Source organism: Triturus cristatus, chromosome 1_2 (assembly GCF_964204655.1).
Source record: "Triturus cristatus chromosome 1_2, aTriCri1.1, whole genome shotgun sequence".
Classification (NCBI taxonomy): domain Eukaryota; kingdom Metazoa; phylum Chordata; class Amphibia; order Caudata; family Salamandridae; genus Triturus; species Triturus cristatus.
In genome coordinates, this window is record NC_140580.1 from 733871406 (window position 1) to 733895266 (window position 23861).

General features: G+C 41.7%; 1 protein-coding gene across 1 annotated transcript in view; it reads right to left on the reverse strand.

Annotated features, from left to right (window-relative positions):
* LOC146867919 (protein-arginine deiminase type-2-like) overlaps positions 1 to 23861 on the reverse strand; it is a 692226-nt gene that overhangs the window by 208045 nt on the left and 460320 nt on the right. Inside the window, exon 12 of the mRNA XM_085608647.1 lies at positions 1760 to 1904. Within this exon, the coding sequence (XP_085464773.1) occupies positions 1760 to 1904 (145 nt within the window). The remainder of the gene's footprint in view (positions 1 to 1759; positions 1905 to 23861) is intronic.

Sequence of the window (23861 nt, forward strand, 5' to 3'; positions counted from 1 at the left end):
GATGGCTGCCAACACTTCTTGGATGAAGTGCTGACAGCCAATCAGATCTCACGATGAGATGTGTGGTTAGGCTCCGCCCAGATATATTTGTGATTTTACTTTTGATCTTCTCAGGAACTACTGAACGGATTTACACAATTTATCCAAAAGGCACGACTCTGAACCAAGGGCTACCTTTTTGCCAAAATGGGTGTAATTCCGTTCAGCAGTTCGGGCTGTAGCTGCGACTAAAGGTTCCTATAGAAAATTGCATGGGGAAAACACATTTTGGGAACCCCCTTTTTTCTCGGCCCCCGCTTGACGAATCACCCCGAGACTTTCAGGATAGGAGCGGACCGGAGCTGGCCAAACGTTTTGAAAACTTTGCGAATATTCGTCAACCGGCGCCAAAGTTAATGGGAATAGAATGTTGCGGATTTCCTATGGAAAATAGGTCCTAACTATAACTACCTACTGGCGACTGCCAGTAGGTAATATATATATATATATATTTCATATTAAGAAGTGCTCCAGGGTCCCCACATGTGGACGGGACTATTCAGTGCTTTGGACTTTGATGAGGAGCCCCTGGAGTAGAAGTGCAAAAATATTTTTTTCAACTTAGACCAGAATGCCTTCAGAGGAGATTACCAAACCCTGAATATTGAACTCTACGCAGTCTGTGTGCCCACTAACAGATGGGCATGTGTTGGCTCTGGGGTTTAGGCTACCATGACCTTTATACACTAGATTATTTTTCCTGCTCAGTGTTCATTGTTGTCTACCTCAAGGTAAGCATATGCTGAGGAGTGAAAATATTGTATTCTATGTAAACATCTACATACCTTGACAATATGTTGATAGTCGATATTGTGCAACTGATATAAGTGCAGGTGGACATAAAAACTTTTATGTTTTGGCAAATCCCCTGAATTGTCCGCCTTCTGACCAAGTTTGATCTATACAAATACCTCATACACACATACATTACTTCATGCATATTTAGCCATTTTTAGAGCTATTCCTTTGTCTAGGTATGCATTTTAGAATTACCCACAGAAAGAAAAAATAGATAGTCATGGCAAGAAGGCACCTACCTGATAATCAAAGCTGAGGAGGCACACAGGGCCACCTGCCTACATGTTTAGGGTTTGGTCAAAGAGCATACAATGGTCACGAAGGAAGGGTTCAGGGAGATTCCTGACCAAAATAATAAAGAGATCTCAGACTCTTATGAGGGCTAAATCCTTCCCACATATCCCAGAATCATGGGCTCAAAATGAAATGAGATGGATGTGCTACATTCGCCAAATGACTTTGTACAGACAGGCTAACTGGGACAATAGTTCTGCTTCTAGTGATGTCTCAAAATATGTAGGGATAATGGCTATTCCTTGGGTCTTCCACTACAGAAATGAGGTGATCCATTGCAAGGTAGATCACCTAATCCTTGCAAGGTTGTGCAGGTGCACAAGATGTACATGTGAATCTTTGTACCACTTGTTGCAGAGAGGCCAAACATAATAAGAAAAAGACACCTATACCCTCAGCGCACCCTATAACAGTGATTGGTCTGGACATCTAAAAAATGGATTGAAAGAAAAAAGCTGGAACAATAACTGTGACAACATGGGCATCTTCTCAACATGTTCCTTAAGAAGGGAGAGTGGTTAGTAGCGCTGTTGAGTTAGTGACAATATCTTTTGTCTGTGGACCAAGCATTTCTAGCTTATTGTATCTTTTATATTCCCAAATAATGAAAACAATCTTGGTCCCTTACCTTTCTGTCTGGAGCTGGCACAAAGGTCATGAACTCATCCACATGGCCAACCAGCAGCCAATCCGTGTAGAGCTCCACTGGGGGCTGTACCTGCTGGGCATACAGAAAGTCACGCACCACTTTGGTCATCCTCCTGCCGTTGGTTCTGGAAAATGATTTAAATATTATGTATGAAAAATAGTATTTTTTCTACTAGAGGATGCCAGTTATTCTCAATTGAATAACTCACAATGATTACCAAATCTAATTACATTTAATAACCACACAAGTATTACTAGGTTGTCTGCAATAGCAGAAGCCCTGTTTTCTGGGTGGCGGAAAAAGCCTGCAGCATAGGCGATACTTGGTCTACTTTGGTAGAAGAAAAGTATTCTATTTCAGGTTATGCTCATTGTTTCAGCTGCAGCCTCATAGCTCTTGTCTGGCATCCATTCTCCCTCAAATCCTTTGTTAAATGGTATACCAGCCCAGCACCAGAAACGGCAAACATGTAATGCATTATCAATTTCAAACTGCATTTACACTCAACATTTACAGCATTGTCTCCAATCTCATACTCACACATACATAGAAAGGCACCACCCCTGAAACTAGTTAATGGAATACAAATTACTTAGGAAAGCAATTCACTAGAAACAGGCTCAGAGTGCCACCGCTGTCCATGCAAAGAACAGTACACAGTAGAGAGAAGTAGGCATTCAGTTCTGAGGGCTTAGTAATAGCTGTTAATGGGATTTGCATTTTCTGTGACCCTGAGAAAATGGAACAGAAATTGCCAGAAGTCCTGCTAAGTTGATGCACATAGCTGTGGATGTCTGCATACTGTTGGGTGTCAAAGTTCATTGGGTTTAGGAGCACACCTGTAGTTCCATATGCAAATTGAACAAGGTTGGCCATTAAAACAGAATTTATTTAACATGATATTCATACACTGCAATAGTAGAAATGTGTTCAGATGCTGTTAATGCTTCATAATATAAACAAATGTTTTGTTTAACACAGATGCGAGATGGATTTTATCAATGATGCTCACTGGTTAAGATCAAATAAAGAAGGTTTTTATCTAGAAGTCTTAATATTAAATTGCTCACTATATATTTCATTGATCATGCGTCCTCTGGCATTTCAGAAGCATTTATTTATAGACTCAGTCCTGATTCACAAAGGTAAATGTATGTTTTTCTGTAAGGTTGCTACTTTTTAATATTCACAAACATGTGGAGTTTTACGACTCTGCACTACCTATATTTATGTGTGCAGGATTCTGCGTCCCAACTGCAGAGTCTCCGGGTGTGGAGAACTCTGCACAAATTACTATAGGGAGTGCAGAGTTGTAAAAGTCTGTATGTGTTTTGTGAATCCAAAAAGTAGTACACTTACACAAATGTGTAAGTTTACCTTTGTGAATCAGGCCCAGTGAGTAAGTTCCAGTCTTAGCACTATTCCATCTCAATTTGTTAGACTTTATTGATATAAAATGTTTGAAGACTAAGGTGGGGCTGAGAATTACTCAGACCTGTACTACATATTATTAGTTCATGGAAATACCTAGCAACAATCATATACTAATAATATAAAAGAACCATCTTAGAAATGTTACTTCCCTCATTACTCCTAAGAGAGATACTGGGTTATCCTCAGTGGGGTGTCATATAAAATTCAGAATAAAAGTGTTATTAAGGTCAATGAAACATTGGTTAATTTCTACTAGTGAGATCATATCATACAAAATTGCACGTCTGCACTGTAATTAGATCAATTGATTAGTAGGGAATTTTCACCAAAGAATTTGAGATTGCTTTGCGAGAGACCTGGATGATTTGACACCTCACTAGGATGGCTTACTTATTCGACTCCTAGTTTGCCATCTCCTTGAGGAAGAGTGAAAGGATGTCTACTTATTTAGATTGCAATTACTGTTAACCGAGATACATTAGACAGGTCCAAGGACATTCCTGATATTAAACATTTTGAAATTGAATGAATTATGGAATGACAGAATGTTCCTGTCAATGAACTTTTAGAATGATAATCTCATCAAGGCTAATGATGTAAACATTTTAAGATTGTCTTGATTCTTCAATATATATATATTTTCTGAATTAAGCCGTAACCGAGATGCTACCAATATAATACTTGTTGGAGATTTTAATGTGAAGCCGGGAATTTATTCGCATGGTTGGATAAGTATTTTCACCTGTGTTCATCTCTAAGTGCAAGGTTTCCCTCTACAAATAAGCAGAAATCTACTTTACCTGGCCTGTGTACCAAGTGAAGTTTGTGTAATGCTCATAATTTCTGTACCAACATGAAATCCATGCCACCCACATTTTCTGCAAGAGATTACTCCAGTACCATTGATTTTATTTTTGTAACTAGTTGTATTTTGGGTTTAAGTAGAGGAATTGTGCCTAGTCCATAAAGTGACCATAATCTTAAAAAGTAGAGTAAAAGTAATTTACCTAGTCACATCAACCACTTTAGTCTGTTGGTGGTATACTTTCTTGCAAAGAATTAGTCACCAGTGAAGGCAGAAGATTATGCTAAAATTTGATTGATCTACCTTAAGTTATGTAGCAGGTTATTGTTGTAACTTTTAATAATATCCTTTTTAGTGTTGATGAGCCTCACTGAGGCCATGATAAGTGCTTTTACCTTAATTTTAAACTGTATTATTGCTAATATACTTAGTGCCCCTATCAATAGACAAACCCAGCATGTATTCAACATGTATTTTGACAAAACATGAAGTGTGACGTCTGAAAATTCATGCCGCTTTGAGACTCTTCTCTTGGGACCTTGATGCAATTGTTACCTTTAGAGCTGCTCACAAAAAGGCTAATGCTGAACATAGGCTCTTGAATAAGATCAAAGCTTGGGAAGATCTCTTGGCCTCTACCAGCAGCATAGATGGGTCCGTCTCCTGGAAGGCCGTGAATAAACTTTGCAGTGACCACAACTACCTGAATCTAGGAAGGAGGTTAATATTGCAACTTACAAGTAGGTTCAATCCACTTATAACAGGTTTGCTATTATTAGCTTTCTCCCTGGTCATGGTTCTTCTTCCTTTAACTGTAGCTCCATAGTTGGGCATGGAGAGTTATGTCTGCACTTAAGTGCAGCCCTCTTAATGAGGCTTGTGGTCCTGACAGGATGCTCTTGGATCTCTTCAAACCTAGTATTGAGTTGTGAGCACTACTGATAATGCATTCCATTATTTTTCCCATATATAAGAAGTGTGACAGAGAAGACCCTAAATGTCACCACCATATCTCCTTGAGTAAAGATTGTTGGTAGGATATTGATTTGAAAAATTCAAGGTCGAACTTATTGAAAGAGGATCCTCACTGAATCCAAAAATGGTTTTCATACAGGCTTGGGCACAATGGAACAATGTCTTAATGTGCTCCTGCTCATCATTAAATAGGTTTCTGTTCCTGTGGATTCCTGCATCTGGCATTCATAGACCTCATCTCTGTCTATGCACATTCTGTCACTTATGGGAGTAAGCTCGAATGCCTTTGATTTTTGAGTGGTTCACACTTCAGTCGCACTTCCAAGGTCAGCTGTCGCTGTGGGGGAAGAGTTTTCTGAGAGTTTTAACCTAGTTTGTGGTGTCTGACACACGTCTTAGCCTTCCTTCTCTTTACACTAGTGAGTTGGAAGAGCATCTGAGCAAGAGAGGCCAGGACATCCCTAGGCTTTTCTGCAAATGTTTACCTGTATTCCGATGATACAGTTATGTCTAAGTCGACTAATGGTCTTAAAAAATTGATCGACTGCTATGTGGCATACATATACACTCTTGATCTGTTTACAAATTTCTCCACACCAGATACGATTATCCTGGAACCTAACTATAGTGAGAAGTAGAAATGTTTTCTTAAAATATCATCCACTGAAGACAGTCTTGTCTTTCCCTTATTTGGGTGTGCCAGCTGATAATTCAACCAGATGGACAAATCTTTGCAGTCTAAGAGGCTTAAGTAAATTCAGTCCCGTGGCACTTTTTTTTAGCTTTGCTAATCAACTAGGGAATAAGCTATTGCACTACATGAAGATCATTTATTGAGTAAATGTATTTTCATTTACACCTATAGTGCAGGAGTTTTGCAGAATCAGCTAATCCACAAGAGGAGGAAAACAGATTGTCGGATTTAATATGTCATGAGGACCTTGGACAGAGTTATTTGGAGGATATTAGTAAATTGTTTCCTCTCCCCCCATGGAACTCATTCGGGCCCCATCCTGTTGCTGGTGTAAATCGAAAAAAAAATTTAAGTTTAAAAAACAACCATAAGATAGCATGGCTAAATTACATCAAAGACAGTTGATGAGATTTGGTCATCCTGAGCTGTTTGCATAGAATATTTTAAAAGAATTATAAGATCTGGCTCAATAAAATATTTTTAGAGAGAAGACGGCGTCCAGGGAAATTGTTGTATCTGATAAGATGTTGCATCTTTTATTTTTCTAAAAATTATACTGAGCAGGAAGTATATTTAAGTTTAGTCACTAGAGTTTAACTAGGTTTAGAGTGGGTATTGCTCATTATATTTTGTCCTTCCGAAAAACTGACCTTTAGTGTGCAATATTCAGCCTTTTGTGGCAGTTTACCTGTATACAAGCCATGTTACATTTTATGTCCTTCGTAAATTTTACTGACTGTGCAGGAAGAAATACGCTCTTCCGTTTTTGTTGCAAGATTTTAAGAGCTGTAGACTGGACTTTTTTATTTTTAGAGGTGCTGTGGTCTCCTCTGGTTTGTCATATTGTTCACTGGTTCTAACTGATGACTGTAAAATATAGCTAGGCTTTCCTGTTTTCAGTTTCTATTTTTGTAAATTCTGGTGGTTTTTTTTCAGTGTTTTCAAGTGATTTCAATACCGTAAAAAACAGTGGTTATCAGTGATTACACATTTTCGTGCCATTAAAAACAGAAACAGTGTTTTTCCAGTGTTTATGGAACTTTTTGCTTTTATTATTGCTTGCTTTCTGCACTGATAATGCATGGTATATAGACAGTGTACGTACAGTGTAAATGAGGTCCAAATAACTTTTTACAAATCAAACGTATCGTAGTACACCATACAATACTTCTTCAGTGAGTCTTTGGTCATGCATGCTTGCTCTTTCCTTCCCAAGGCAAACTTTTATCTGTGAAAAGGCCCTCTCAACATTGGCACTTGAGACAGGCAATGCCAAAATAGCCAGTGTACAATTTGCTAACTCTGGCCACTGACAAGGCTTTCCATGCCAATACTGGTTCACCTGAAGATTGTGATGCTCTGCGACAGGTTCTGCAACAAATGTGTTGAACTGGGCGCATATGCCCTCGGAGTGTTTGAAGCGGTCAATAATGAAGCAGCACTTTTAAAACTCCGGAGAAAATGTCCCTTTGCGGAAGGGATCTATAACTTGTGCAGAGTCCCACAGTAAGGCTTCATTGACTTCAAATGCCATGATTGGTGAAGGGCTATTTCTCATACATTGTAAAATAAAAGTTCCTGAATTGCTCCTCAACATTTCTTTGCTTACCAAGTAGCAAGCACTCTAACACATAATATGTTGCAGTTCCAAAGTCACTAAAAGTGTCTCTCAAGTAGATGTTTCACATCTACACCAATAATGCTGAACACTTGGTAGACAAGGTTGTTTTCAGACTCTAGTTTTTTTTATTATGTCCCCTACAGCAGTCATGCTTTCCTGTAAAAATCTAAGAATGCAGTACAGTGTACTTTTTTTCAAATCACTATCAATATGTGATCAAAGATCCTCACATTTCTTGCCTTTCGCATCATCACTCAGAAAAAGTACTGTAAACGGTTGTCACATGGATAATATAGCATTCATGGCCTCTAGGACTGAGAACCACCAGCTAAGTGACACAGTTAGGATGACTCTTTCTTTGATGCCACACAAAGCACAAAATGAGAAATATTTGCTTTTTAGTTTCAGTGCATAACAAAACAGTGCACCAGAATGGACTAAGAAGTCAACAGCATTCTTCATCAACTCTGAAAATTGTAAAGATGCTTTCAGCACACCATCTAACAGGTGGCAAGGATCTCTTACAGGGAAGCACTACAGCTCAGGTATCGATTTTGACTGGTCATCACACAAATTTTTCATATACGTAGCTGAATCACTGCAAATACAAACAAAATCACTCCAATCTTTGTTGAACTTGGTAAGAACATTTTACAGCAGCATTCCAAGTGACACTGCGTTCCATGTTTTCCAAAAGTCTGGTGTCATGTTTTCACCAGTATCCCAGTTGCTTTGTGACTGCACTCTTTTCACATATTCCTATCACTATACCTTGCATTGAATGTTTAAAACCTGGGGTGTTTGACAATTCACCTACTATCAATACTGATCACTAGAAAAGGGGGCTGACGTATCAAGGGGTTTTTCCCATTCTCTGTGGGTAAATGTGATGTACATAGTGGGAAAGATGTGCATCTGTGCCAGCAGCACACCAATGACTGTGTCACTCCCAGAACCCCTGGTCATGGCCACATGGATTTAGCCCCAATTGTCTATTACTCAACTAAGGAGCTCTTATCTCTGCCCCTCCCTTAAGTGCCAACCACTATTTCTTCCTCACAAGTTAGCTGGTCCTGTTTCTTGTCTAGATTGTCATCTTCCCACATATAGTAATAACTGCTACATGTTGTTTTCATGATAATCAAAGGAGGTGTAAATTCCTAGTTTGGATAACGCTTATTCCTCTCTGGGGGCCTTCAACTTTAGCCACATTAATGTTAGGTCATTTCCCATACACTTCCAAGGCTGGACTGGAGTCTGCCAGGGTTGTTTGCTCCCACCTTTTCTCTTCCTGTTGGCCATAGACTGGATCATGAAGACATCCACAGCAAGGAGAAGAAATGGGATCCAATGGATACCTTAGACGCAGCACAATGACCTGAACTTTGCAAATGACCTGGCCCTACTCTTCCATACCCATCTGCAGATGCAAGAGAAGACTGATATAGTTGCAGTCACATTAGCACAACTTGGCCTCAACCTCGACAGGAGTACAACCAAGATTCTGAAGGCTATCTCGAGCAGCACAACTGCAGTCACTTTTGCAGATGATGCTCTGAAAGAGGTTGAGGCCTTCACCTACCTAGGCAGTGCTATAAACAAACAGGGTGGTACAGACACCAACGTCGAGGCAAGAATCGGCAAAACAAGGGCTGCCTTCATTCAGCTAAAGCTAAAGAAGATCTGGAGCTCCAAGAACCTAACGTTGCAAAGCAAGATTAAGCTTTTTAACACCATCGTAAAATCAGTCCTTCTGTATGGAGCAGAAATTTGTAGGACAACAATGACCATCTCCAACAAAGTCCAGACCTTCATCAACACCTGTCTGAGGAAAATTCAGATTTTCCACAGCTAGGGTGGGTAGAAAATCATGATTTTATTAAAGACACGGAGGCTGATATTATGCATATTTATTTAATTGCCAACTCACAGCATCAACTACACAACAAAGTAAAGAACTTAGAATGGGAATCTATTAGCGTTCCAAAGGCTACTTAGTTCCCTGTGTGGCAGCCATCTTCCTTCTTTTTGATGCGGACAACTTCGATAATATTTCAAACGTGCAGGAAACAAAATTCTAACAAGTATCTCAAAGAACAACAACTCGAAAGAAGTATTCTTCTTCTTTTCCCCCAATTACTTCTTATAGTCTCTTCCTGAAATGAAACCATAGACAAATTATAGGGTGGGGAATCAAAAAGAGGGATAATATCAGCCTCCGTGTCTTTAATAAAATCATGATTTTCTACCTACCCTAGCTGTGGAAAATCTGAATTTCATGGCAAGGCATGGAGGTCAATATTATGCATGTTTAAAGCCTTGTCATAATATTCCTCACTGAAGAATCCACAGGTTTAAAACAGATTTGTTTTAATACTGAATCTGATGACCAATCTGCTGAAGCCAAAATCCCACTACCACTTATTGTGGCCACCTCTTCTACTCACCAAAACTGTTCCTCTTCTGCCTTTCTTCCAAACATACCTTCCAACCTATCAATGCAGTCATCCAATTTTTTCCCTAACTGCGTTGTCAACACAGAGACTGCCTTGTCAACACACTTCTGAACTCGCTCCTCAACGTTTCCCTCAACAGCCCTATCCTTCTCCATAGCCTCTAAATTATGCTACCACACAATAAAATCTTTCCTTTCCCTGCAAAAAACAACCAAATTGTTACAAAAATGAACCTCCTCAACTTTAACTTGAATAAACACTGGAATCGGGTTGCCCCTGCTCTCAAATGTAACTGACAGGGAGAAAAAAGGGTTCACAGTCTTTATGACAGCTCAAAAGATGGCCGTCTATCTCTAAACTCTAATTCCCTATATGAAACCAATCCAAGATGGCCGTTGCCTCACCTGACGCTTGTACAGTGGCTCCATAGGTTTAAACAACTCTAAATGTTTTGCTTAGATAGGTGCGAGGGTAGATGCGCCTCTGAGCGTGAGTGACCATATCTTAAATTATAAAATAGCTGTCAAGGCAATAGACTTTCCCTGTATATTTGACCTCGTTTCCCACTGTGGTTTGAAGCGAATTGCGCACGAGACTCATTTGCCGGTTGGGCAGTCGGCATTTCTCGTGCGCACCAAATGCCGTCGAAGATCAGGTACGCGTGTCCCCAGTGCCAATTATGGCTTCGAGTGACCTCATGCGCACCAACTGTTTTCTCTGTTGGAGGCCCTCCCTGCCTCTGAGGGCTTACAAGTCCTCGCGGGGACCTGATTGCGGTTAGCAGCCCACGCGCACTGGAGTCCTCGCTCCGCACGTTCGAGACAGATAAATAAAACTGATCCGCACTCAAAAATATGCGTGTTGGATCTGGCGGAACGCCGGTTAAAGGTCTCTCTATTAGCGCAGCTTTATTAAGAAGGTCCCGGTAAAAGGAATAGCTCCAGTTACAAAATAAAGCACTAGTGATATCTCCAGTTACAAAATAAAGCGCTAGTGATGCTAGTGAGAATATCTTGTGCAAGTTATCCCCATTTATACCTAATTTCTATCATACAGGTACAAACCCAGCGTCATTCAGCCCAAAATTGAGGATAAGAAAAAGTTGAACTTATCTGTAGCTGTGAGCAGCAACAAATAAGGAAGATGGCTGCCACACAGGGAACTAAGTAGCCTTTGGAACTCTAATAGATTCCTATTCTAAGTTCTTTACGTTGTTGTGTAGTTGCTGCTGTGAGTTGGCAATTAAAGAGATATGCATAATATTGGCCTCCGTCCCTTGCCATAAAATCCTCCAAATCCATTACCAAACACCATCAGCAACAACGACATGGGGTGGTTCGGTCACACCCTCTGCAAGCCTGCATTACACCACCACCAGTCAAGCCCTGACTTAAAACCCTCAAGAGAAAAGGAAAAGAGGAAGGCCAAATAACACCTACCGCTGAGGCCTCATGGCTGACTACAAGGAAATGGCTTACACCTGTAGTCAGATTGAAAGAAAAGCCCAGGACAGAGATGGCTGGAGAGTCCTGGTTGATGGCCTATTCCCCAGGAGGGTAGCTACAAGTAAGTAAGTGACAATGCCAATTCTTGTTATTTAGAGCTTTCTAAATATCTCATCCATCAACTTCATCTGGTTAAAAATGCCTTGGCCAGACTCCTTCTCAGTTTTTCTAGACAGCAGAACATTTCCTCTCATCATAAGGTACTTCACTGGCTTATCATTCATAAAAGAATTTGGTTTAAAGACCATTTGATTGATATAGAGCTTTCTTTAAGATCTGATTATCAATCTATGTAACTGGATTTTTAACCTACCTTCTGATAAAGGATTTGGGATCAGCCACCACCGACCTCATTCATACTTCTTGATTCCTGTACACTATGGATCTGCAACTCTTTCAGGGCTTCCTAAGATTTCTACAGCTCCCCTAAAAGCTTGCCTCAATGCAGCAGTTAGACTTATAATGGGATCAAAACAATTTGACCACTTCACTCCACATCTGAAAGCGCTCAATTAGCTACCGTACGAGGCAAGAATACAGCTAAAGATTACACACAAGGCAATACACCACAAAACTCCACGTTACCTGGCCCTGAAAATTATGTTGTCAGGAGGCAGTAGACCCTCAAGGGGTTCCGAAGATTTTTTACTGATACCAGCATCCTTCCATAAGAAGAGAACATAAGATAGAGCGTTCACGGAGCTGCACCAAGGATTTGGAATTTGCTCCCACTGAATATTAGAAGAATCACCTATGCTCCACGATTCAAAAAGGAGACTAAGTCATTTCTGATGGGTAAATTCCTCCCATAACAAGCATCAGATAACACTAAGATTGTTCTGAGATCTGCAGACAACACGTCGATCTGCTGCATTCAGCTGTTCAAGTAGGATTTTGTAATCAGGACTAAGTCCTGCTAATCACAGAACAAAGAAACTGGTCATTGCACGAACCAGTTGACCTTCTTTGATTGAACTCTAATGGCTATACTCAGCTAGGTTAGATACAGTTAGTCCCTGTTGGACCTGGCATTTCTTGGCGTGATTACCCCTGACTTTTTGCCTCTCCCTCTGCTATTTTTTATGCTGTGATGGATTTTGTTTGACTGGCTTAGATGCTTTGGGCACTTTGCCACTGCTGATCAGTGTCAAAGTGCAAGCGTTCCCTGTATAAAGTGTAATGGAAATTGGTTGTCCATGATTGGTATGTTTGCCTTACTAGTAAAGTCCCTAGTAAAGTGCACTATGTGTGCCAGGGCTGGCAATGCAACTGCTACTAGTGGGCCTGCAGCACTAATTGTGCCACCCACACAAGTAGCCTTAAAGAGGGAACCCAGGCCTGCCATTGCAGTGCCTGCGCGCAGTTTGTTAAACTACCATGTTGTTCTGACAAGTGCACCCACTTGCCAGACCTTACCCTTCCCTTGATATGCACATCAGACACCCCTAAGGTAGGCCCAAGATACCCCCGGGAAGGGTGCAGTGCATGTGAAAGGTAGGACATGTAGTAAGATGTGCACCAGGTCCTGACAGTGAAATAATCTCCATTTCGTTTTTCACTGTTGAAAGGCCTTCTTGCCCATAGAACAGAATGGGGAGGCTGTGTAATATGTTTTCCAGCCTATCTTCCCAAAGGCTTAAGATGGAGAGGTGAAGCTTAGTATGCCTGAGCTCACAATGTACTAACACATCTTTATGAAGGTGGTTTTTGCATTGTGTGTTTAGAAGCCACTCTTTTAGAAGTGGCTGGGTTTTTGTGCTCTAACATTTCTGTGTGTCTCTGCCTGGTTGTGGATTGACTGTCTGGATTTGAAAGTGATAGGATCTGGGGAATGTCTTGACCCAGGGGAGGAGGTGAGACAGCAACAGGCTGATCTGCATCTGGAGTGTAGGGGGAGAAGTAGCCCCTAGAGGTGAAGAGGCTTGGGTTGCTGCCATAAAACAATGGTCCCATCTCCTGCTGAGTGACTGAGAATTCAGACCCCCACTAATCAAAAGAAGAAGGTGTCACTGGCAGGGAGGCACCCAGAACTGGTTTGAACAGGGGTCAGTGCCCCCATGAACACATAGACTTCAAAGACATTTAGGGGTATAACTATGAGAGCTGAAGCCCCAGAACTTTGGAGAAATGGATTGATTAAGTTTGAACAAGACTGAAGCTACTTCATAGTCAAGAGGAACCTTTGCCAAGGAAGAAACAACTGAAGAGACTGAAGGAAAGGGCTGACCCCTGCTGTGTGTTCTGGGGCTGGCTTACAGTTTGCTGTTTTAGCCAAGGAAAGGCTGAAGGGACTTTGCTGTGTGCTGTGTCTCCCTGCTGGAAAGGACTTTGCTGTGTGCTGTGTCCGGAAGTAACTTATCCCCAAGGGCCCAAGGTGAGCAGGCTCCCTGTTGCTGAAACTCAGGAACACAAAAGTTTCCAGGAGAGTCTCAGCGACGCTGTGTGTGTGTGCTTTTTGCAGCCTGAGACCCTCGCAAGAAGTGCCCTGTGATCGTGGGCACCTGGAGTCCAAGCGAGTATCAGCGATGCTGTGTGCGTGTGCTTTTTGCAGCCTGACCCTTCGTGAGGATTGTCTTGTTATCATGTGCACCGGAGTCCAAGTGAGTCTCAGGGACGCTTTGTGCATGTGCTTTGTGCATCCTGAGACCTTCGTGAGGATTGCCTTGTTATCATGCACACCCAGAGTCAAAGTGAGTTTCAGCGACACTGTGTGCATGTGCTTTGTGCCGCCTGAGACCTTTGTGAGGATTACCTTGTTATCGTGCACCCGAAGTTCAAGTGAGTCTCTGCGACGCTGTGTGCATGTGCTTCGTGCAGCCTGAGACCTTCGTGTGGAGAGCCCGGTGATCGTGCACCCGAAGCTCAAGTGACTCTCAGCAACGCTGTGTGCGTGTGCCCTGTTGCAACCTGAGATCTTCGTAGCATCAGCTGCCTGGACCGTCAGCCCCGGAGGAGCCGAGCCGTCAGCCCGAGCCCGCCATTGCCAGAGCGGGACCGCAAGCCAACCTCCTCGAGTCAGGGCCCGAGTCCCATTGCCCGGAATTCATAACGTTTACACCAGTGGCCCAAGTTGCTGGAAGAGGAGAGGAGAGCGAGTTCGCACCACCAGGTAACGTGTGTCGACGTCTGGGGCAGGGTGCGGAGGGAGACGCTAACAGCCTCTTCCCTTCCTGCAGCACGAGCCTCTGCTTCGGCTCTTATCGCGGCCTGTACTGGCCAAGGGAGTGGCAGTACCGGGGCCGGAGTGCGGAGCTGCACTTTTTGTTACCCCATACCCGTGTGGGGGCAACTGTTGACAGAGGCTGACTGCAAGTCAGCACGAGTGGCAGAGAGACCGCCTAGGGCACCGTGATCGGTGCTGGAGTGTATTACACATTTCAACATTTCTGCCTAACGAATTACCTGATTGTCGTATTACACATTGCGTTATTTCTGCATAACAAATTACCTGATTGATTGTCATATTACGCATTGCATTATTTCTGCATAACAAAGTACCTGATTGTTGCGGTACGCATTGAATTATTTTTACATTGCAAAGTGCCTGATTCTAGATTTACGAACTGCATTATTTTTACATTGTAAAGTGCATGATTCTATTATTACAAACTATATAGCATTGCAGTAGGACTGCAGTGGAACGTTTAGAAGTGCTCATTAATATCGCCAGATCTTACAAGGGCTGGCTGGCCTAACAACCGGTCAGGAAGAATATTACAAATACGCATATGTTGGATTTATATCGTGTGGTCTTATCGTATATCTATTTATATAAATTTATACTCGTTTTTATAAAACTCGTGTGGAGTCCATTTGTGATGTCATCATTGGGTTGCTGTGAGCGTGGTTGCAAATACTTTACGCATTTGCCTTGAAGATAAGCCTGGCTGCTCGTGCCAAGCTACCAAGGGGGTGAGCGGTGGCTATCTGAGAAGGTGCCCTTCCTTTCCCTGACGCAGAAACGAGGGTCCCTATTTGGCCTAAGGTACCTACTTCAGTCAACCAGGGATCCCGGGTCTAACAGTCCCCTCAACTTTCAGCACGGATGTTGTCTTTGGACAAGCACCTCGATCAATCAACATGTATATTTGATTAGACTAGCAATAATATAATCAGTATAGATAGCTAGGATTTCAGTAGTGGTCTTATCTTGAAATTTAATTATGATATGGCATGTTTTACTGTAACCTAATGATTTCTTGTATTCTTCAGTTTGTGTGGTTTGGATAAGGGTAAGTTTATGCCAATATTTTTGGAATACGTTACATGTACATGACGTTAAAGAATTGGATATCCGCTGATTTTGAAGATGGTTGTAATGTAAAGTGCTCTGACACCCAAATTGTGGGTCTTGTATGTGCTATAGAAAACATTAAATAAATAAATAAATAAAACTAAAAGAGGTAGGTGATCTTTTGTCCTCCGTACTGTGAAACTCGAGCAAACTGCTACCAGATCTTCACTATGCACCCTCAGATAAATCATTTTGGAAAAATGGAAAAACCTAAAAACCTGGCTGTTTAACTCTGCATAACTGTACCTCCTCCTTCCCCTAATGGACTGTTCCCTCTGTTTCTCCTCGCTGGGACCCTTTTGGGCAGACGTTGCGTTATATAAGTGTTCACACAAAACTTGAAGGGCGTGGCAAACAGAAAGGTCAGTTTAAAACAATTATTTTTAACTGAAACTATTTCTGTTTTTTTCATGAAAAGCATATACAACTGAGAGGGAATTGAATTCTGGGGGGAGATTATTCCACTCTGAAGCAGCAGTGACAGAGAAATCTCTGGCACTGAAGGAAGTAGTCTTAAACTTTGCCACATTTAACAGAAACTGACCTTAGGATCATACTGTGTATTGAGAGCATTGTACAGCTGACATTAAGATCCCATGAAGGAAGGAGAAGCGTTGCACACTGGAAAATGTACCACTAAAAGGGTCTTAAACAATACTATTGCCCTAATTGGTAGCCAATGTAGGAACCTCACAATAGATGTGAATGTTTAGTCACAGTAATAAGTCTGGCTTTCTGCACAAGCTTTAGCTTTCTAAGGAGCCTGCTGGTATGTTCAAGTAGATGGAATTACTGTTTTCAAGGTGGGATTGTACTAAGGCATTGATTACCCACAAAAGAATGAACAAACATTGGCAAAGTCAATAGGTCTCGCCTATGTGAGAGCTATTGACTTTGCCAATGTATTTTAGCCATGTTGTACAGCAGCGCGACTGCTGTTCAGCCTGTCTAAAATTTAGTGGTGTGGGATGGCATAGAGTACAGTGATGTAGAGTACAGTGGTGTGTGGAGAAAGTGGAGTGGACTAGTGTGGCGTGGAGTGGATTAGCATAGAGTGGCATAGAGCTGTCATGTGGAGTACAGTGACGTAGAGTGGAATGCAGTGGTATAAAGTGGCGATGAGTAGAGTCGAGTGGCGTAGGGTGGCATAGAGAAGAGTAGAGTAGAGTGGAGTGGTGTAGAGTGGCATAGACTGGAGTGGCATAGGCTGGAGTGGAGTAGCGTAGAGTGGCATACAGTAGATTGGTACAGAGTGAAGTGGCATAGAATTGAGTGGGGTGGAGTGGCATAGAGTAGAGTGGCGTAGAGTAAAATGGCATAGAATGGCATGGAGCTGAGTGAGGTAGAGTAGCATAGACTAGAGTGGAATAGAGTGAGGTGGATTGGAGAAGAGTGGCATTGAGCAGAGTGGCATAAAACAGAGTGGCATAGAGTACAGTAGCATAGAGTGGCGTGGCACAGATTGACATGGTGTAGAGTAGAGTGACATAGAGTGGCGTAGAGTGCCATAGAGCAGAGTGGCATGGAGTAGAGTGGAGTAGAGTAAGGAAGAGTGGAGTGGCATGGAGTAGACTCGCATAAAGCAGAGTGGCCGTGACTAGAGTGGCATAGCATGACGTAGCGTGGCATGGTGTACAGTGAAGAGGCATAGAGTAGAGTGGTATAGAGCAGAGTGGCATATATTGGAGTGGAGTGGCGTACAGTAGAGTGACATACATTAGAGTGACATAGAGTAGAGTCCCATGGAGTGGAGTAGAGAAGAGTGGCGTAGAGTGGAATGGAATAGAGTGGAGTGGCGTAGAGTGAGGTGGTGTGGTGTAGAATACAGTGGTGTGGAGTATAGTTCTGTAGAGTGGAGAGTCTTAGAGTGTAGTGGCATAAAATGGAGTAGAGTAGATTGGAGTGGCATAGAGTGGAACTGAGTGGAGTGGCATAGAGTGGCGTAGAGTAGAATGGAGTGGCATAGAGTATCACATGGTCAGAATAGGCCTCGTAAGAAACACAATCATTTACATGCTCACGTTTCTTAAGTTGTCTTCTCTTGTACACATGATGACTTTTGACATGCATTTGCATGTGTGACAATGCAGTATAATATTCTCTAAGTGACACTGCTTACATTTCTACTTTGTAGGCATGTTGTCATGATACCTTGAACATTCAGTACAAGGGATTAAGTTCACTGCGCAAATGTCTATATTGTTATTGTTCGGTAGGTGACGAAGCTATCCAATTAGAATAAACAATTGCGGCCTGACAGGCGTTGCAACATGGCCACATTTATTCTGTTTATTATATATACAGAACCACTTCCTTGTTTAAGGGAGAGGAGCACTCAGCTGGCACTGCGAGGTCACTGCATGCCAGAATTCCAGCTCATGCGACATCCTGTTTACCAACACGAGGGATTTCCAGCTCTACACCAAGACGGACAGCCTGATGACACTTACCCACAGGTAATGGGGAGTTAGCCCACACAGCAGGGACTTGGCAGATCACCCACTATAGGCAAGACTAGGTTAGGGAGGGCTAGGTAGGAGTACACTATACATTTCAAAAGAGAACCCCTACAGAGAGGAAAAGGGTTCAAGAGGGATAGGGAGCTGGTTCAAGAGGTCCAGAAGCCCATGCTCCAAGAAGCAATGACAAAATTCAATAGTAGGGCTAGTGTTCTTTGGTAAAACGAGAGAGAGTAAGGGAGGCACGGGTTCCCAAAGTGTAGAGGTTGCCTCTGTTTGGGTATAGGGAGAGAACAGTCAATAAGACTGTTTATCGTGCCCTCATACATCCCCTAGAGGATGTCATACTTCATCTTTGGGCGATGCTCCTTGTTGGGCCAGTGCTGCAATGTCCAACGGGTCCCCCGAATGGTTGCTTTGGAGCAGATCTGTTTCAAGGCTGCCGTATAGATGAATGCAAGTGAGGGGGTTAGTGACGTGGGGTGTAATGTGCAAGGTTAAAACTGGTAAGGGAGTTTCCTGATGCAAAGCTTTATTGACAGGATTACACTTTCAGAGATAAAAGATCTATGGTCGGTTGGGGCTACCTTGAGGTTTACAAAGGAAACCGAGTAGCCAACAATTGTGAGGACAGATAAGAGAACTACACTTAATGTCTCAATAGTGGGACCTAATGGTGGTCACCCCTTAGTAAATGTGTCAAAATGTTTCGCACCTGTTTTGGGTATAGGGATCCGGGGCGCTTCATCAGGAAAAAACATACCAACATATGGTGAATAAACTACCCCACACTGAATGGTGCCTGTTCATGCTACCTACTGTGTGTGTCTTGTATTGTTCCAGGTCTGACCTGTAGGGAGAAAGAAAGCATTATAGTCGAAGTATTAAAGGCTCTTCTGGAGCAGTTATTATACCCACAGTGAAATCCTTTGGTTGAAAGGCTCTCCCATAATACCCCAATCGTGTGGAGTATTGAATATAAAAGAAGTGTGAACACTTTTTAAAATAATGTACAAGAGAATATGATTAGCAGTGAGACTCAGAAAGATGGTCATTGTACGGAACCCATGGGAGTGAGTAGGCATAGTGCAATACATAAAGGAGATTGATGCTATGGTCTAAAGCTTGTAAAATGTATCTAGTATACAGTGGAGTAAAGTATCAGACAGTGGAGTGGTGTGTTACACAATAAATGTTCTGGTGTGGCATACAGTCTTGGAAAGTGTTGTATAGTGGAGTACAATGGATTGCTATAGAGTGGATTGCAGTGTTTAGAGTGGATCGGTGTGGAGTAGACTAGAGTGTGGTACAGGGCAGTAGAGTGGAGTGGCATAGAGTGGAGTAGAGTTAAGTGGCATAGAATACCGTGGACTGGAGTAGTGTAGCAAAGAAGATACTGTGTTATAAAGTCAAGTGCAGTAAAGTGGGGGAGCAGCACAGAGGGAGTTGGTAGTGTGATGTACAGTGGAGTAGAGTGGCGTACAGTGTCATACATTAATTTACAGTGCTGTAGACTGGCATTGATAGGAGTACATTGTTCTACAATGGAGTCTATGGAGTAGAGTATAGTGTTGTTCAGTGGAGTAGAGTAATGTTGAGCGGAGTACAGTGGAGTGGTGTGTAGTAGAGTTGGGTAGAGTGTAGTGGTACACACTGTAATAGGGGAGAGCGGAGTGGTGTAAAGTGGAGTGGGGTACACTGGAGTGGCGTAGAGTGGAGTGGGGTACAGCATAGTGACTTAGATTGGAAAGGCATAGAGTGGAGTGGCATACAGTGTAGTAACATACAGTAGAGTAGCGTGCACTGGAGTGGCGTACAGTGGAGTAGCATAGAGTAGAGTTGCATAGATCGTGTCCATTTTACTACCAAGGGAAATCATGTCTTCCTTTCAAACCTGAAATATTGGCTTATCCAACATATCCAAGTTAATTTTGTTTTCCAAACAACCAAATGGTCTTGTAAGAGCCACCCTATATTATGCATAATGTAATCTAATATTGAGAAAGAATGCTCTTTAATTTTACTGGCACTGTGGTACTTCCTGGAGACTACTGCTGTACTACCCCGGTAGTCTGTAAATGTTTTCTAAAAAAATATACACATATTAAAATGGCATATCCCTACCACAACTACCATATGTGGGATTTTTGAAGCATATTTATAGTGTAAAACTTCACCCTCTTCATTTTTGATATTTATATATTTATATACAGCACACAGACACACCTCTCTTGCGAATCCAACATGGTTGCCTTTCCACTGTGGATATCTGTTAGTACCCAATCATATTTTGTGATGTCATCGCTATGTACCGCGGTAGTAGCGCAATGCTACAGCAACAACAGATACTACTAAGACGTTTTGCCTTATAACTTGACAACCACTAAACCAATTTAGCTACTATGTGAAATCAGATCATCTACATAGTATACTGTACGTTCCTATGAAATTCCATTTAAATCCTTACAACCTTTTTGGTTCTATGTCCAATGCAAAATAAAAGCAAAATGCATTGGGGTCCAAATCTGTTTTGGGGCCCTCTTTTTTCTTTGCACCCCCCCTCCCCCCGCCCCCTTGGTCAAATGCCAATGTGCAATGGGGAATAGTTCTGGAAAGTTTCAGGTAGATTCATCAAAAGGGCAAAAATCTGAGGAATTCCTGTCTCTGGCAACCCTAGCTATAACTATAGAGTGTCTACTGCCACTGTGCAATAAAATATACATATAAAATCCACAATGTGTTTTCAGAAATGAAAGACATGACTATAGCACTCCAACAGTGGTTTTGAAGATTTAATAAATGGCGGTAACGTGTTTCAACCTCATGGTCTTCGTCAAAGCCAACAGTGAAAATGCTCAACCTACAGCGTAGCTGGGGGAGAAGCAGGTGCCATGGCCATCCCTTGTATCTGTTTGTAGTACAAGGAATGGCCAATGGCACCTGCTTCACCCCTACTAAACAGAATTATTCATGGGCTGGTGGGAGGAGCAGGTGGTTTGTCCAGAACTAATGTAACAATATACTTCCAACAAAGTAGTTTGGATGAGATATATAGATGATCTCTTTCTGATCTGGAATGGGCCATAATGAGATCTGATAACTTTTGTTAAAGTCCTGAATCAGAATAGTTTGAATATAAAACTAACCATGAATTTTAGTCGAACATCACTAGTTTTTCTAGACTTTCAACTATATATTCAGAACCATAAAACTGAGACCATACTGTACAGGAAGGAAACAGAAGGCAACTCAATTTTGCATGCATACAGTAGTCATCCACCACCATTTAGGTCAGCTATTCCTTATGGTGAATTTGTCAGAGCAAAAAGGAATTGCAGTACAAAAAGTAAATTTCTGACAGTTTGAGGTGAACTGATCTTAGGATTTAAGCAAAGAGGCTACTCTGACAAGGTACTGAGCAAAGCTGTAGAGAAAATAGACCAGAAATCACAAGATGAGATTTTGTTTGGTGATAGGAAGGCTCTAAAATCACAACGACCTAATCAATTGCGATTTGTTACTACATACAGCATACAGTCACATGAAGTCTTTAAGATACTTAAAAAATAATGGGGCCTATTGAGAGCTCAAGGGACGCTACAGGATATGGTAGGACCTAAAACTCTAATGAAATACGGAAAAGTCCTTCACTCAAGAATAATCTTTTAAATAGGAATTTACAGAATATTCCACAACACATGAATGACACTAAAATCTTGCTTTTGTCTCTGTGGACATTACAAACCATGTAAATTAAGTACTTCAATGACCAAAGTTACTGATTGTAGTACTGGACGTAAGTACTTTATCAAGAAACAATTTACATGGAGTACGAAGTTCACAATTTATGCGATTGTCTGTCCATGACCCAAATTGTATATTGAAAGAACAATTTTTGCTGTTAAAAAGCAAATCCTCAAACACATCAGGGCAGTAACCTATGGGATTTGAATTACAGCACAGCAAAACACTTTAAGGAGTACCATAATAGTGACTGGACTAGAATGAGGTACTTTAGGATTGAACACTTGCCCCAACATATTAAAGGTGGCAACAGAAACTTGACATTGTGCAGACTAGAGTCTCGGCTCATAAGTAAATTGAACTTGATGGCCATAATACATATCAATTTGGATGAGTAATTATCCGTACATTTGTAAATAATGAACAGCAACCAATCTGTAAAATGGTTCTTTTCTTAATTGCATTTGTTTTTAACCAGGGTGTATTTTTTGGCAGATTTCCTTTTTAATCTTTACTAACAGTGCCCTAATGTATTAGGACATGAAATACCTAATAATAGTGTTTTCTCTTTCGTTAGGTAGGAGAATAGACATTGAAGAGAAAATACTGACCCAACGTTTCCATTAGCTAACATGGGGACATTATTAGAAAACAGTGTAATGAAGGACTGTGGACTGTTTAAAGATGATTTGATTTAGAATATGAATGAATTATTAGATAGAACGGTGTCAGTGTATGAGAACAATCAGCCACAAGGGTCATTAAACTGTCCAGATATTGCATATAATGAATTAATTACCCAAGATGAGGTTGGCTTTGGGTCGGATAAAGTGTAAAAATTAGTCACTAATGCTGTTATAATATCATTAAAACATTAAATTGTTATATCCATTCAAACTTTGACTAGGAAGAATTTGAATGTATTCTCCTCCTCTTTGGTGACTGTGACTAATATGTAGATTTAGCAACCATTTGCATTGTTATGTTTATTGTAACCAGGAAGTAAAGAAATGTGAATGATGTAATCATTCACTGTCATTATGTTTCTATTTTGGTTTATTTGCAGTCTCTACACTTTGGGTCTGTCTTGGTGTAAATTGGATCATATGATGAAGACTAATCAGGTCTGTAGTGTCTTGAGATTTTGCACACTAGGACACTTGCGGTTCTGGCCGGACTCTAAACAGGAATTATGTCATCTGCTGGGAGGTATTAAGGTGTGGTTATAAAAGCTATATAGCAATGGCATGCAGTGTGTGGTTGTATGTTGAAGAATAAAGATGTATATTGCAGAGCTCTGTGTGCTGAATATTTCATTTGCATTCTCCCAGGCCGGGGAGAATGGTACAACTTGTGACGAGTAGGGGAACCGTACCCCGAAGAAACAAAGCTGCTCTCCCTGAGAGTTTGCAACAGTACAGCAAACTGACTGTGTGCACCACGTGCCCCCCGAATAGATGCAAAGCACTTGTGCTAGTGGCACATGCAGAGTCAAAGCCCTGCTCCAGCGCATAGGCGGCCATCAAAGAAGTTGAATGACCCACCGAGGAGCACATCCGAAACGCCCACCAGAACCCGCTGGTAAGGCTGAAAGAAAAGAGACTGCACCACGCCATAACACCAAATCACCATCCATACAAAACAAATGCTAAAAGCAGTGACAATTAGGTACAAAAGTAAAAACTTACATACCGGCACGAGCAAGTGAAGTTCTATACAACCTCAGAAATTGGACAAGATGACCAGGCCCAAACAACAATGGTGTTGTGGGTAGAGGTTGCCGGTCCTGCTGTGCATAAAGAACGCTGCCTTAACAGCACAAGCACTTTATCGCGACAGTAGGGAGTGCAAAGTACGATGTGGCTACATACTTGAAGCCACCACCTTTATTTGACACGGCAAAAGCATCAGTGCCAGGTGGTCTGCATGATCGAAATGTTCAATGACTTCATAGATGCGCTAGAAGAAAAAGACGATAAGAAAATCATTAAATATCTAAAAAACCTTGCCGTAGATGGAGTAAAAGAAGTGCTAAAGAAAGTCTCACAAACTGATGCAATGTTGTAGCAAAAGATAAAAGAAGTGTTGGAAGCT